Source organism: Pipra filicauda, unplaced genomic scaffold (assembly GCF_003945595.2).
Source record: "Pipra filicauda isolate LSUMZ 115617 unplaced genomic scaffold, ASM394559v2 scaffold113_size4260070_pilon, whole genome shotgun sequence".
In the NCBI taxonomy this organism is placed as follows: Eukaryota; Metazoa; Chordata; class Aves; order Passeriformes; family Pipridae; genus Pipra; species Pipra filicauda.
In genome coordinates this window covers 1,974,283-1,988,276 of record NW_024103585.1, presented here as the reverse complement: position 1 = coordinate 1,988,276, position 13,994 = coordinate 1,974,283, and the positions used below count along the sequence as shown (strand labels likewise).

General features: G+C 42.5%; 1 protein-coding gene across 1 annotated transcript in view; it reads right to left on the bottom strand.

Annotated features, from left to right (window-relative positions):
- WASL (WASP like actin nucleation promoting factor) overlaps positions 1–9,023 on the bottom strand; it is a 49,689-nt gene extending 40,666 nt beyond the window's left edge. The window contains exon 1 of the mRNA XM_027720881.2: positions 8,508–9,023. Coding sequence (XP_027576682.1) covers positions 8,508–8,621 — 114 coding nt within the window. The 5' untranslated portion in view covers positions 8,622–9,023. The remainder of the gene's footprint in view (positions 1–8,507) is intronic.
- Between the last annotated feature and the right edge of the window lie 4,971 nt (positions 9,024–13,994).

Sequence of the window (13,994 nt, the reverse complement as noted above, 5' to 3'; positions counted from 1 at the left end):
CTGGAGAAGTAGCAGTGGAGGTGGAGCAGTGCAAGAAGCCTGAGGAATACCATACTCTGGGTTTTGCTCCCCCTTCTCATATCCACCAAAAGTTCTCTCGCCTATAGTAATATTAGCAATGACTTTGGGCAGTGAAGATGAAATAAGTGAGAAATGTGTAATGGCCAGGCCTTGGGCTAGAGCACAGTAGGTCCGCAAGCAGCAAACAGCTGGCTGGCAGAGACTCCGCTCCTGTCTCTTTCCTAGTGCAGCACACACTGCTGAGTAGAAGAGTGCATGTCCTGTCTATCCCAGCACTGGGTATGGGTAGGACTACATGTCTGATGAGACACAAAGTTCATCAGCAAGAACAAAGCAGTTGTGGGACTGTTAAGTAGAGGGAGTAAAGGAGTGGAGGGAAGAACAGTGAGGAGGAAAGTCAGTCCTACCTGGAGATCTTTGTGCAGATTATGGATGCAGGGGCTGAAAGAAGAAAGCAAGATCCTGGAAGCACTTGAGGTATAAGGGGGAAAGAGGAAGTAAACAGAGGAAACCCTTTTGCTGGGACAGGACAGGAAACTTGCCAAAAAAAAAGAAAAAAGAGAATGTGTGATAAGAGAGGGCAAGGAGACCCTGATGAAAATGGAGACGAGATTTGGAGGACAGAGGTCACTACACAGGACTTCAAAGCACATCAGCACGACAGGACTTACAAAAGAAGTAGTGGTTAAATGGATTCCTAAAACATAATTGCCAACTTTACAGTAATTGGCTGCATAAAAATATTAAAGATATTAAAGCATTATTTTCTACATAGAAACTAAAATTCTTTTTAAGTCGATAAATTACTGCTTGTTAGAAAATGCACTAAGGAGATTGTAAAATACCTCTTACTTTTCTTTATCCCTAACACAGAAAAGTATTAATACAACAAATTAATACTAATTTCTTTTCTTATCCACAAATCACATACAGATAGATAAATCTCTAGGGTATCACCTTGAGAGGGGAGAAAGCATTTACAATTTACTGCTAAAGTCCCATTTTCAAATATTCTTGTTCTCCAACAAGAAACAGCAAGACAAGTATTAGACCTTATTAATTAACCTCAGCAAGTACTGGCTAAGTTTTGGGAAAGCCATCATCAAAAACACTTGAAGTAAACACAAAGGGTTGGCAAAAGGGTTTGCAACCTCAGAGGCGAGACTTATCTTTGCATAATTAAAAGTTCAAATAATTAAATACAGTTTTCTTAGCTGTTCAAAAAGGCAAAAGTCACATTTTCTTTAGTTAGGTTGGTGTTTCTCAAACTGCAGGCACACAGTACCTTCACATACAAAATATGCTCATACAGGACCGTATCTGCACTCACTAAATACACTAATGCTGCAGTGGCTAATTAACAAGGGAGATAAAGGCAAAATAATGCATTTGCATTGAAGGAAAAGGAGATGAATGCAGGGGAATTCTGAATTACACATAAGATCCTGAAGGGAAAAATGGTGTGTGAAACCATCTCACAGAAACGGAAACACAACCTTGATTAGCAAGCCTTAGGGTGATCTTTAAGCTAGACACACTGGAGAACTGGAAAACATAGTAACACAGTTTCTCAGAAAACGTAAAAAGAAAAAAAGCTGCCTTAAGAGTGAGGATTTAAAGAACAGCCAAATAGTAGAGGGAAATCTGCCTCACCAAGGTGGCGATGCATGTATGAAAGCAAGTGCCTAAGGTGAGCTGCAATCTGCAGATCTGTCAGTATGTCGTGAAGCTTTGCAGCAACAGTTTCCTTGCCAGCAATGATTATCTCCACAGAACATTATGTCTACAGGAACTGAGTAATTCATTTAATGAACTAATTCCAGAACCATATACTCTTAACACAAGCATTCCAATTTGAGATGCCTGAAGTGTCATTCTCTGCACAAAGAGGTATCAGCAAAATTGTCTACCTTTAACTCATGGCTATCTGAGAAAACACTACCGAATTCAAAGAATTAATCAAGTGAGCAGCTTTCTAAGAAAGTGTACCCATGATTGTTTGCATTGCATCTTTTCTTTTTCCATTTGGCCCTTCTAGAACACTGCTCCTGTCATGTGATGATCACAGCACACTTCAGGATCTTCAAATTGAACTGCAACTGTCCCTGAATGTAACGGTGCACCTACTGTTCCCATTTTATTGTTTATCCAACCATAAACAACACATCTGGAAGCCACAGAAGTTAGTGTGCCAACATACCCAAGCAAATACCTTGAGAAACTAAACTGTCTTCTACAGTAACCGAGTCATGTCCCGATATACATGCTGTTTAAAACCTCCCGTGAAGATACACTTCTAGTTCCACTAAATCCACTTTGTATGATTTACTGTTACAAGGAAAACAAACCATCCAATAAAAAAAAAAAAAAACAACCCTCTGGGCCCAAGTAAGACTTAACGTCAGCTTTTCTTCAGGAAATTGTACCCTAAGCTACGATAAGTAACTCTCTCTAGTGCCTATGACACATTTTCGTTACTTCCTGTATTTTATTATCTAGGTATTAGGTCATGAAACCATAAGTCTCCTGCACTATACTAAGTTTTATTTCTGTACTACAAAGATTCCTCAAGAGACAAGCCTACAAAACACGCTCAGTGGAGGACACCATAAATCTTACCACACAGCTTTAAGTCAAGAGCCAACTTTCTCAGCAAACTGAGCATTCCACAAACCCCATCTACTCTGCAGACAGTTCTGTCTACAAAAGGTCGATGACAGAATCAGGCCTTTTGTCACGCTGGTTAATGAACTACCGCCAAGTTCCTAGGTGGCACTCACTCATCATATACAAATGACTTCAATGCTTCACTCCACCCATTCCAGCACTAAGCAATTGCTGCCATTCCTGTCACCTGTAGCCACTACTAATGACGGCAGCAGATGAATTCTTAATGCTGGCGCTACTAGAGACACTAACAGTGGAACAATAAGCATCATAAGAAGTCCCAAAGAAAAAATGGGTGAGTTTTTTCAGGGGGTAGTACCAGAACTCCTTCAAAAGAAGAAATTTGAGATCTAAAATTAGAACACTCTCCATTATCATGTTTTTACCCTGAAATTGCATGGTCTAAGATGGATCTTACACATTTTACTTGCTACAAATTTGGCTTATACTACATCTTTGAGAACCCCAGAAGAAATAATCACAGAGAAAAACGTTCTAATGATAACAAATTCAAAACAGTATTTACAAGCAGATAATGCCAAGAAATCACATCAATCTTCCATTAAAGGAAGAACAAAGTAGTCTTTATATTGACATATTTGCATGAAATAGCAAAGTCTTTATCTTCTAACAAGAAACCTTTTCCTTGCATGTTCTTTTAAGCAAGGGGTATCTGGACACCTTGGTGGAAATCTTGCATTCAAAACATGACTGTTCATCTGAATCCTACATTAAACCTTTGCCCTCCACTAAATTTCTCAATATGATTCTTAGCTGTGAAGAATAAGTAAGTTACAATATAACAGCTTGTGACTATAAATTGGTTTCGTACTGTTGTGTATGTACACCATAGGATTCCAGAGCATTTATCAGGAGCATGAGCGGTACGCTCGACCAGCTGATTAACCACAGAGATGCTGAGAGACTTTTGGCACTTGATTACCTCAAAACCAGAGAAAAGATCTACAAAGATGCTCAGAAAAGAATGTAAGAGCACTGAAGACTTAATAGCGTGAGACACTTGTTTCAGGTCTATCTCAATAAGATCACCTCCTGTTTAGCAATACATAATGCTTCACAACAGAGATACAAACTGACTGTAAAAGGACTTATCCTGCATGTCAAGATACAAATTTATGTGTCTAGCACATGAGGTACAAGCACGGTCAGGAGAGATGGTACCACTACAGCCACTAAAGCAAAGATAGAAATTCAGCTGATGATCTGAAGTTTTTATCTTAAAATAAATTGAATAGGAGATTTAGACAACTGACAGGGAGGTTTACTGACAACGTTGGGATTTTAACATCTAAATTTCTGTCTCTTACTCCTGAACCAAATCTCTTTGTGAATTGTTGCTTTGTCTCAAATACATACAGCTATGAGATGCAACAGTATTCACAAGTGGTCTCAAAACATTTCTCATTCATGGGTAAATAATGTGTTTACAGCATAGTTCACTGCCTTAGCTTAATAGCAAGCTGTGAGGAAAACAAGCACGAGAAACACTTATTGATAAGGATGGTGGTTGAGTCACTTGCTGAAGGGTCTGATAGGACCCGTTACTGTGAAAATCAGTTTTGTAAGCACAAGGGTGCTTACAAAGGTGTAAGGTTTGGTTCAAAGAAACTGTCAAAACCCAGTGTCATTCCCTCTAGAATGGAAGATTATTGTTGACAAGTTGTTTAGGGAACTGACTAGTGGATACCAGTGAGGCATCTGAAGACGTTACACGTCTTTTGTAGAACAGGACAGACCTCAAAAGAATCCAGGCATAACTCTCAATGCTCTTCTGTTCCACAAGACTCTGTCCATTACACTTTGTCTTCTTACTCCAAATTTCATTTAAAAATAAATGCAAAGATGAGAGAATCACCACTGAACTGATGACTCAGTTCTCCGTATCTATATAGGAGATAACTCTTTTTTAAACTGCAATGTGAACTTTCTCTGGATGTACAGACTGCAGCTTAAACTCAAACTGAGAAGTCCCAACACTTCTCAGGGACATAAAGTTGCCCATTATCTGTAGTTGCCCAAACCTGCAGTCCACTTTCAAGTCTTAGTTCATGCTGTTTTCATGCGCACAAGTAATCTTACAAGTCCTTTCCTGATAAAACCTTTAAATCTTATCAATTAAGAACTATAACTGCCATTCAGGTTTTTATTTTGTTTTATCTCAGCTATTACTGTAATTTGTCCTTTGGCTCCGATACACAAACTTATTCTGGTCACATGCACTTTAAAAGCAGCCAAAACAGTTTTCTTAGTTTACTGCTGTGTCACTTCTCTTTTTGCATTCTTCACCAGTTCCTGTTTACCATATCGACCATAGCAAGATCTTAGAAATAACAACATATTACCAGCCTTACTCACTACACCTTATCCAAGTGTTGAGACCCACTTCTAAGTGGTATAAAGTATCCATACTCCATATGACCTAATTTTAATGCTACTTCTAATGCAATCAAGTACATACTTCTCTTGTTTTCTTTCCTAAGGCTTCTCAAAAAATTAATTCTGCAGAATAAACTAGTTTTTCATCAGTGACATTTCTCAACAATATTAATCATGTAAATTATAGAAGTTACTTCCCTATTACAAATTAATGGGACATCTAGCACTTGTTTTTTCTTACAAAACTCATTCCTCAGAACAAATTTAAAGTAACTGATTTGTAACTAACCAGATTTAAGCAAAAACTTCCAAGTCTGGCATAATCACAAAAATATTTCATTAAAATGCATAAAAGTAATCTCATAGCTCACCTTACTATAACTTTACATAAAATTTTATTTCCACATTATGATAAAAAAATAGTTACTGTAAACTTTCTACAGATAGCAAATTTTACACCTGACCTAGATAACAAATGTCACAAACCTGAATGAAAATTAGTGACTTGCCTAAACAACAATGGAAGTCCTAAAGGGCTACATTACACTGGATACCTGCTGCAAGTAGGTTTGGATGCTGCTACATTTGGATTCATATTTCAGCCAAATTAACTATAGCTGCAGCTTTGACTATCAGTGAGTGGCTTGATTTTAGAAGCCTGATCTGTCATGGGCAAAGGTATTTTAATTACTTATAGATTCAGATAAACATTTTACAGCTCAGCAAGGTGGGGGGGGGCAGAGAGTAAAAAGGCAAAAAAAAAAAATCAATTACCCTCTGTATGTACACTGGTCTACTAGTCAATGAGATTCCCAAAGTATCAGTCATAGTCTGGAAAATGGTATCAACCTCAGCAAGACACAGAGTAATGGCTCTTCACCACTTCACCCACTCCCAGGTAATTTTTGTATTTATCAGTCATCATTACCTAAGATGCCATTGAAACTATGTCAGTTTTGGAGTTCATCCATTCTAAGTGCTCAATCAAAATTATACTACTTGATAAATTCCTTTGCTTTTCTATAGAACAAAAAACAGGTAGCTGAATCCTTAATGTTATTTCAAAGTAGCTGCCTTGTTATCAGTCAGAAACAGAGTCAAAAGAAAGACTGAAATAAATCAGGTCCAGAGCGCCACTTTCTTAACCAAGCCCTTCAGAGCAGCACTATGCCCTCCATAAGAGCTCTATAAATTATTACTATAAAGAGCATCTAGGATCACAGTTTAGTGTCTCAACTGTTCGTCTGGTGTCATTACAGCAGTGATCTAAACATGAGGTGTAGTCAAACAAAACCTAAAATTACGTTGATGGGGCAGATGCACATCCCATCCAGCAGCCTCTCCATGCCCCACAGTGACAGAAACACCACCTGTGGCAGCCAGGCAGCCCAGACATTTCAGCTGATGTGAAAGTAAGCATGTAGCATCCTACAAAACTCACAAAATCTTCCTTCCTTAAAAAGCAGCATTTACAGTCTGAAGCTTAACTAATGAGTAATTCAAACACGGATATTAAGAGATCAAATATCCTGTACATTACGGCAAAAAGATATTTATCAGCATAGCATGTTACCCTTGAGTCAGGCTAGAAGGTCAAGAATACCAAGCTGGGTTCTGACAGACACTGGATTCAAGTTAGACAGCCGAAGCTGTTACCATCTCCAGGTGTTCATCCCACTTCTCTGACAGACACTGCCCTCCAAGGGACAGAGATATTCAATCTGTTCATGAATTTCTTTCTGAATTTCTGTCTCATGCCACACAGGAAGCCAAAAAGCCTGTTAAACATTTCTAGAGCTTCAATGCTCAAGTCCTCACGATTGAGCAGAGATCCTCAACTGTAGTAAGATGAGCCTATGCTTCACTTAGAGAGCACATAGGGCTGGGGAAAAGAACAGACCACTATTAGAAGAACCTCACTGGAAAGTCATCCAACATTCAGAGTAAACCATAAGAATGTGTAGTTTCAAGCAAGCCACATCTAGAAAGCTGCAACCTGTCACAAATCACACGACTACCAGATCGCGTGAAGCTATTTACCTCCAGTCTGCTTTCAACATAGTATTCGTGCAGAAAAGTTGAGAACTTGAGTAGGTGAGTGTTACAGCTCAGTATAACAAAAATTCAAAGTGTGTTCACTTGATGTGGAAATCCAAGTTGTAGAAAAACAAACTGGAAATCAATTTACACATACAAATTCATGCACTATTTTTTATATTTAGAGAAAAATTGGTGCTTTTTTTCTTTTTTAGCAAAAAGCTGAGGATATAAAATGTGTGCCAGTTCAATTAACTGAAGGTGTCTTTTGGGAATCTATACTTTTCAAAACATATGCTTTACAGTCGCACCTTCTGACATATTTAACTTACAGCATCTTATTTAACCCACCCCAATGTAAATATTCTCTACTTCCTGTTCAGTTACACTTTCCTGCATCTTACACTTTCCTTGCAACAGTCAGTTTGATCAAGAATACCATTTCAAAGTCCAAAGAGTTATGTGGAATCATTACGACTACACAGATATCCTGCTTTAAGTCACAGTTTTAAGTTCATGAAACACTCTTCATGGCTTTACAGCAAGCGCCTAACAGTATTTTAGGTACTGGACACAGAACATCAGAAGACATAATTTTCAATGGATTCCAAAAAGCAGCATTTTTTTCAAAAATATTATTTTTTTAAAAGCCGATTCTTTTCTAATTTAAGTGGTTAACTTTTGAAGCCTTCAAGTACTTCTTTAATACAGATATATACAGCTTTGGTACAGTTTTATATTAACATGCAAGAAGGTATTCTGAATACAATCTTACTGATATAGAAACAAGAAAAAAATGCAGTATTTGAGTCGCATCTGAATACACGAACCTGTTGTTTAGGCTAAGAAAAGTACAGACTAAACCCAAGGCAGGCCTAGCTCTGATACGAGCCTTCCTACAACTTCGTCAACACTGCTTTGTTGTACGGCTGGTGCACCTGGGGCCCGTCCCAGCCTCGTCGAGCAATGGGACTTATGGGAACCCCGAGGCCCGCGGCTGCTCCCTCGCCAGTTCCCCCCGGCAGCGCCCGGCTCGGCTGCAGGGCGCGGGGAGCTCCATGTCCGAGGGACAGCGAGGCGCGGAAGGACGGTGCCCGCAGCGGCATCCGAGGCGGTCCCGGAGCCGCCCGGCCGGGGCGAGGCCGGGCCCGGCGCTCAGGGCCGGCCGAGGGGCCGCCGCCGCCCATCGCCCCCCAGCCCGCGCGGGCCGGGCGGGCAGCGGGGCCTGGGACGGGGCAGCGGAGCGGGACGAAACTTCCGCAGTCCCAACTTCCCGGCGCCCGGCCGGGCTGTCCTCACACGCCCCCGCCCGCCCCGGGCCCCGGCCCGCCGCGCCCGGCTGGGTACGGCCCGGCGCGCCCCCCGCCCCTCGGGCCGGGACTCACCACGCATTTCTTGCCGAGGAAGCCGAAGAGGCTCTCGTTCTCCTGCGGGGTGAGCAGCAGCGAGCCCACGTTGGTGACCCGCCGCGGGGGCTGCTGCTGCGGGGCGCCGCTCATGGCCGGGGCCGGCCCGGCGCTGCCCTCGCCACCCTGCGACCGATGGCGCCCGCGGTCCCTTCCTCCTCCTCCGCCGCCGCCGCCGCCGCCGCCGCGGCCTCACAGCAGCCGCATCGCGGAGCCTCCCTCGCGGAGTCGGGGAAGGAGGGAGGCGGAGAGGGGCGGCGGGGCCTCGGCCGGCTGCCGGCCTGCGGGGAGGGCGCCGGGAAGAGTGTTCCGGGGAGCCAGGAGCGGTGCAGCCGCGCCAGAGCCGCTCCGCGCCGAGCCCGATCCCGATCGCTCCCGCCCCTAAACTTCCAACTCCGGCCCGGCCCCGGCGGCCGCGCGATCCAACATGGCAGCGGGGGCGGGCGAGACCACAGCGCGCCGCAGCCGGGGGGGGAGCGCGGCGAGCGCGCGACTGCCGCGACCATGCGCCGCGCGGGGGAAGAGAGGGGCGTCGCTTTCAGTTCCCGCCCCCGCGGTACCTGCCGGGCCGGGATAGGGACGGGGCGGGGAGGAGGGACAAGGGGAGGGGGAGGATGAAGAAGAAGTTGACGAAGAGGAGGAGGAAGAAGAGGAGCGGTCCCCGCCCCCTGTCCCGGGTGGGACCCGCCGGGATGCTGGAGCTGTGCCGGGGGCCGTGGGAGCGGCCGGGGCACCCTGAGGGGCAGCGCGGCCCGGACGCCGCCGCGGGCGGGGGGCGTGGGGAGCCCGGGCCCGTGCGGGGATCACCCGGAGCGCGAAGGGTCCCGGCAGGGGTTAAATGTCCTCTGAGCGTGGGGGTCCGGGCCTCCCGCGGGTGCGGGAATCGGCGTGTGCTGGAAGCCTTTCCATTGTCAGTGGAACCCCACATAATTTGTAACTAAAAAAATCTTTCCTCCTCTTGCGGCGAAAAGGAAGCTGTTTCCCCGTGATTGGCGGCGCGATTGCCCAGCCGGGGGTGTCACCCGCCCCCCGCCTCACGCTGCCTGCCACAGTCTGAGGTGAAACACCTCAAAATAGGGGTAGGCACTTGAGGCTCTCCGGGAGTCAGCTACTGAGGACAAATCACGTACACAATCAGCAGCCTTTGTCAGACGGATTTCCCCCTGCTTTGCTTCACAGCAAGTAGCTGCGATGGCGATTGAAGACCTTTCAAAACCCAAAGATCCAGAGTACAGCTGTCTTATGCCCAATGTTGCTTTCAGCTGCACAAAAGGAATGTTCACGAAGGTGAAAACCGGATACCAGAGTGATCACCATGCTAGTTTTCTGTGGTTTTAGGTGAATGTGTTGGCTTCTCATCCTCTGGTAAATTAATTGTCCATCTGGCAGGTGCTAAAGCAATCCCCCCATTGCAATTTACTTTGTACTGTAGGAAAGAACTGAAGAAGCACAGGAGGAAAACCTGGGGACGCAAGTCTTTATACAAAGCTGTCCTGGCTTCTCTTCATATCTTCCAAAAGATCAGGCTGGAACAGATGGCAGCCCCTTCTGCTCTACTTATAGGCCCTTTTACCTGTACTTAAGTGCCTGTAACTGTGTCCAAAAAGTGTAAGGAAGGGAAAATATGGCAGAAAATCCTGATATTGCATCATTAAAATAATTTGAAATGCATGCATATACATGTACCTCCTCAGTTTGGAGGTGTCACAGAAGGGAGTTGGGTGTTATTGTAAAGCAAAAATAATAGGAACCAATGCTTCCAAAGTACTTCTCAGCAATTCTAAATTCTTCAGTTTTACACATGTCTTTGTATAAGTATTCCATATTTTAGTGGAATGGGAAATATTTTAGCTATAGAATATTGGCTGCATTTTGTTCATTGCAAATGTACATAATGAGATAAAACAGATGGAAGTACTTTACAAGATACTTGATATTTTGTGGGATTTTGGGGAGGGTTGTTTGGTTTTGGTTTGGGTTTTTGGCCGGTTTTTTTGGGGGTGTGTGTGTGTGCATGTTTTGTTTCATAAAACAAACAATTATTGTATAGCCAAAGCCATTTTGAGGAAATTTACACACCTCTCTTGTGTGGTCACAGTGTAAATATCTAAAAATATAGTATACTTTTGATGGATACCTGCTGGTACTGTCTTCACCTTCTAAGCACTTGTGTTTCTTGATTATTCTTTTTTCTCATTTCTGTTAGCTTTTGCTGTTCTTGTGTAGATCTTGCCATTCAAAGAGAGTTCTGGGTGTTACGGGTGATACATTTTGCTTCATACTGTTCTTTTCAGACCAGCTGGCTGGTAGCTGTTCCTAAGGGCCTTGTAACCAGGCTCTTTTGTTAGGATTTTATTTGCTTTTTAATAGGGGTATGCAGGAAAGGGAAGGAAAAAGGTCTATTTTCAGACCCTGTGTTTCATTAAATATGCAAAAGCTGTTTCTGTTTTTATATCATGGCTAAGCATCGAGTCCTGAAGGGAAGTGGAAATATCCATATCTGGTGGTACATCCAAGCATCCACTGAAAAATAGATTTTTGTCTTTGATATTTCTGTTTACAGCAATATCAGTGAAGAACAGCTATTTCTGCATAAAAATTAAAATTTAAGCAAAGTTCTCTCAAAGAAAGCCACCAGGTAGAATTGCCTATCTGTATTTTGAAGAAATCACAGTTGTTTATTCGAGACTGTCCTCTGAATTTCTCACTGTAATCCTTAGGGTTCAAGCTGTGTTACCCATTGCTGATGTCTGTGAGCTCTTCTTTCATATTTTTCCATTTCAGGATACCAGCTCATAGCACCAAGGTACTGAAATACATTGGAAATTGCATAATGTGTATCAATATAAGCAAGTGTCATGACTTTAAAGATCTGTATTATAAATATCTATTTAATAAACAGATTTTATTATCCTTGTCAGACTTACCTTTGACAGAAAATTGAATTTTGTCTTTAAATGTGAATCTCTACAGCAATTGAGTTTCACAGTTTAAATATTCGCACAATTTCAGAACTAACATTCTACAATCAAAAATGAAGTAAAAAGGTGAGGAAAACTTTCTACTTAATTTTTCTAATGCTGTGAATCATACATTAAAGGTTTTATTAAAGACTGAACTATATAAAAGAAAGAAAAAGTTAGTTCTCCAAGGATTATTTTTTTTTTAATAGTGTTTCCCAAATCTTCATCTTGTCCCAGTCCTGAATTAGGTCACAATTTAGTTTTCTTATTTTCCATAAGATGAAGAGAAAGTTGATTACACCAAAAAACAAGCAGGTGTAATGGAGAATGCATCTCTCCACAGGAAAAAAAATTCCCACTGTCTCTTCCATCTTGTGTTATTCTCAGTGAGAAGTAGAACTGTCTGGGACAAGTGCAGACCTCGCTGTAGCGACCACATCAGCATGGCTGGGGGAGATCAGGAGTGGGAGCTATGATTACTGTCACCACACGGGAGGGACATGTCAACAGGGCAGCCCGGGAGTGAACAAAACGGAGGAAGATCTTCTTTCCCTCAATACCCTTCTTGGTTGGCCCTGAAAAAAACATCAGCCCACTCACTGCATAACCACTTGGTAATTGAAAAAGAGGAACTGTCTTTGTGGTTGGAAGTGGGTTTGGAGCTGTGAAGACACAAGTTCTCTTTTTTTGAGTAAACCACATTATTTTTCTCTGCAGGGAGCTCACCGAAGAGGACTGGGTTTGCATTGTTACTGGATCGACGTCAAATAATGTATTAGTTATTTTACTGATAAAAGGCTCATTCACTTCTTCTCTCTGTGTACTGAACCTCTAAAAGTTTAGGAATCCTAGCTCACTCTGGAGGTAACTGAATCATCTATTAAGTTACAGCTCATTTCAGATTCAGTCACTGCATTTCCTTTCTCAGAGATTTTACATTATCTGTTTCAGACGAGTAATAGTCTGGAAGAAAGAGGATCTGAAGCCTATAGTGTTTTTTTTTTTCTCTATATTGAATTTGTATGCTGTAGATTTCAATTACAGAAGGACACGAATTAGCAACAAAAGTTGCAAAAGATGACAAGTTTTAATTTAATTGGTCAGTAAGGCCTCTGCTGATTCCATATGGATGTGGAAGTGTAGTGTCAGTAGGAAGAATCCTCTCCTTTGGTGGGCAGGCGGTGCAGCAGAGCGTCGTTGCTGTGAGAGTGAGCGGGCTAGAGCCTGAGAACCAATGCCGTGGGACAATAAGTTCTTTCATTTCTTGCACGAATGCTGTCTTGGGTGCCAGCTAGAACTTTTTCTTTCCCTGTAGTGCCCATTATACATATCATTTTGTTTGCCGTATCTTTTCTAGCCCTCATTTTTTACATCAGATTGTTTACTTCAAGAAAAGTAATTTGTGCCCTTCCATTTTGCTCATCGAAGGATAATATTGATTTTACTTTGGATGTACAATCCTACTTTCAAGTTATGGGAAAATCTAGCTTTTTCAAGAGCTCCTCAGCAGTTCCTTTGAGGTCTGAAGAATAAGACTACATCACTCTCCTTTTAAAGACTGTGGGGAAGACGGACCAAGCAACATAGTGGGATTTGAGATCTCTCTCATTTATTGATCGTTGCCTACAGCAACTGTGGAACAGTTCTGTAACTGCTCTGCAAATTAGAGGAAAACATTTTTCTTTCCCCAGCCCAACTGGCATCTAACCTTGCATCAGAGTTTGTCTTCAAAATTGTATGGTGCAGGTTTTGTTGAAACACATTTTATTCTTTGCTTGGTTTATACCTCAGCAGATGTATGACTTCTTCAGTTTTACACTCAACAGTAGCCATGAATGGAGTAAATAATTTAATCTTGATTTATTCACCGGTATTAAAAGGAAGAGTTATTCCTTCCTGTAAGTTTCCTGACAGTTTTTGAATTCAATGTAGTGAAATTCCCCCTTCAGGCATTAGTCAGCCACCATGGAGCTCAAGAATCTCACTAGTAAAAAAAAGCAAAAGAAAAACATGTTCTTTCCTTACTGCAATCTGCAGATCCGTTGTTAGAGCACATTTCCTTAACAACAGAAATCTTGCTCTGGCTTTGAAACGTCAGTTCTTGTTTGCAGCGTGACTGACCCCCCACCCTGCTCAGCATGGTTCTGACCAGGAAGCCTCGTCATTACTGAGTAGAGGAGAGCACAGGCAGGTGCATTCAAAATCTACCCTTTTCGCTGTAAGTGCTAAGCACAAAGTTCATACTTGCCCTCTAAAATCTGGCTTGAGGTTGATAGTTTACTCCCAATAGGTCAAATATGTAATGCAACTCAGCAACGACTCCCATTTGGATCCTGACGGATGACTTAATAACTGTAATGTAGTTTTTATTTCTTTTTTATTTTCTTTTTTTTCTTTTAATTCTCTATCTGGCATATAACCACCCTAAGTAATAGGCATGAACCACACCTTGGGTGTGCTGGGGCTCACACTACCAGATCCTTACTGCAGCCACATGGTGTGT